Here is a 2477-nt window from a genome sequence, read left to right as displayed (position 1 = left end):
CCAGGAGGGAGAGAGAAGAGACAACCAGGAGAGAGAGAGAGGAGACAGCTAGGAGGGAGAGAGAGGAGACAACCAGGAGAGAGAGGAGACAACCAGGAGAGAGAGAGAGGAGACAGCCAGGAGGGAGAGAGAGGAGAGAAGCAGGGGGGAGAGAGAAGAGACAACCAGGAGGGAGAGAGAGAAGAGACAACCAGGAGGGAGAGAGAAGAGACAACCAGGAGGGAGAGAGAAGAGACAACCAGGAGGGAGAGAGAGAAGAGACAGCCAAGAGAGAGAGAGAGAAGAGACAACCAGGAGAGCCAATTAAATTGAATCTCTTTACCGATGATGAAGAATTCCACTCGCTGACAAGCGCTCTTTTCCTCGGGTTGCGGTAAGAAGGTCACTTTCCAGGGAGGGACTCGCAGAGCTCCAGACACAGCGTCCCGCAGAGCTGACCTGAGAGACATCTTACGTCAATGTGAAGCATAGACAGGGCCTCTTAATGAGCCCACTGCTAGAAACACCGGAGATACTTTTCTCCTTCTGAGGGAATTCAGGAAATTTCCATCCACGGATAACATTAGTGGTAGAGTTTCCAGGGAGGGACTCGCAGAGCTCCAGACACAGCGTCCCGCAGAGCTGACCTGAGAGACATCTTACGTCAATGTGAAGCATAGACAGGGCCTCTTAATGAGCCCACTGCTAGAAACACCGGAGATACTTTTCTCCTTCTGAGGGAATTCAGGAAATTTCCATCCACGGATAACATTAGTGGTAGAGTAAGGATCAGTGTTAGCACTAGGGTTAGCCCCGGAGTAAGGATCAGTGTTAGCACTAGGGTTAGCCCCGGAGTAAGGGTCAGTGATAGCACTAGGGTTAGGGTTAGTCAATGATCAGTGATAGTACTAGGGTTAGGGTTAGCCCCGGATTAAGGGTCAGTGTTAGCACTAGGGTTAGGGTTAGCCCTGGAGTAAGGGTCAGTGTTAGCACTAGGGTTAGCATGGAGTAAGGATCAGTGATAGCACTAGGGTTAGCCCTGGAGTAAGGGTCAGTGTTATCACTAGGGTTAGCATGGAGTAAGGATCAGTGTTATCACTAGGGTTAGCATGGAGTAAGGATCAGTGTTAGCACTAGGGTTAGCATGGAGTAAGGATCAGTGATAGCACTAGGGTTAGCATGGAGTAAGGATCAGCGATAGCACTAGGGTTAGCTCTGGAGTAAGGATCAGCGATAGCACTAGGGTTAGGGTTAGCATGTAGTAAGGGTCAGTGTTATCACTAGGGTTAGGGTTAGCATGGAGTAAGGATCAGCGATAGCACTAGGGTTAGGGTTAGCATGGAGTAAGGGTCAGTGTTAGCACTAGGGTTAGGGTTAGTGTCTAGCATAGTTAAAAGTAGTTTCCCTTATTTAAAGAACATCGTCCCCTCCCCCCCACACACCTTTATATTAATCTCTCTGTCATAATTAATTTTGCCAAAAGACAATTTTTGACGCAGTTTCCAGAAATTGCCAATTTGTCTCACCCCCAGTGCCTGTCCCTCCCCCAATGACACCGGCCCTATACTGCTCAGTCACTTCTGCTGATGGTGACACCTCTACATCCTCTCCCTATAGTTCCAGACCCATGGGGTGCCGTTGAGGATTCCCCACCCTTGAGGTCTCTGATACCTGGACTGGACACAGTCCCTATTGCCTCTTTGATTGGTCCCCGAATACTTTGGCGGCCATTTCTGAAAAAAAAAAAACAAATCTTGAGAAAACAAACCATCAGTAAAGTGGGATGTTGAGCACAGCGGCCAATCAGGTGACCGCAGAGAAAGGGATGTGATTGGTCACAATGGCTGGGGACTTGTTTCTGTTCCCTCACCTTTGTATTTTTAGGAATTTTTAGTCACATCCGTGTGTTTCTCATCATTTCCCCAATTATTGGAAGTTGTGATTTTGGGATAAATCTGTGGCCCATCCTGACAGAATTACACCTGTATCCTTAAAGTGGCAGAAAATGACCACTACAGGTTCCTGGAGGAACGTCTGAGACCTCTGAAGAGACAAGCCACGTGGGGTCCCACGCCTCTCAGGATGACAGATCTCTGGTGGCATCTCACACACGTTGCACACTCACCTATTAAAGGGTGTGACTCTCTGGAATAGGAGGGATGTGACGGGGACATCGGGGAGGAGTGGTGAGGACAGTTCCAGGGAGTCCCATGTCAGTGCCAAAGTCCTCCTGACAACTGATACAACATGGGGAACAGGTTACACAGTTGCTGCACAATGCAAAGTGAGGGTCGTTCATTAGAAGTGCCTGGTGCATGCTGGGAAGTCCCTGCTGAGACAGAAGCTTCGGTACAGGGCAGTGATCCCGCCAGTAAATAGGATCCTCCCTCTTTTATGAATCTCAGGCATGTTCAATGGATAACCTCACACAGACATGAATGAATAGAAAACACCTCCACACATGTTGCAGTCATCAAAATGAATGAATATCGTCATAC

General features: G+C 48.7%; 1 protein-coding gene across 1 annotated transcript in view; it reads right to left on the bottom strand.

Annotated features, from left to right (window-relative positions):
• Positions 1-322: 322 nt before the first annotated feature.
• LOC108803196 overlaps positions 323-2477 on the bottom strand; it is a gene marked incomplete at its 3' end in the record, with an annotated part of 19323 nt that continues 17168 nt past the window's right edge. Inside the window, exons 7-8 of the mRNA XM_018575035.1 lie at positions 516-626; positions 323-433 (exon numbers count right to left, since the gene is read on the bottom strand). Coding sequence (XP_018430537.1) covers positions 323-433; positions 516-626 — 222 coding nt within the window. The remainder of the gene's footprint in view (positions 434-515; positions 627-2477) is intronic.

The sequence above is a fragment of the Nanorana parkeri genome, unplaced genomic scaffold (genome assembly GCF_000935625.1).
Source record: "Nanorana parkeri isolate BGI_ZX_2015 unplaced genomic scaffold, ASM93562v1 scaffold3483, whole genome shotgun sequence".
In the NCBI taxonomy this organism is placed as follows: Eukaryota; Metazoa; Chordata; class Amphibia; order Anura; family Dicroglossidae; genus Nanorana; species Nanorana parkeri.
Note: the sequence above shows the minus strand (reverse complement) of the source record. Positions and strands in the feature narration are given on the sequence as shown.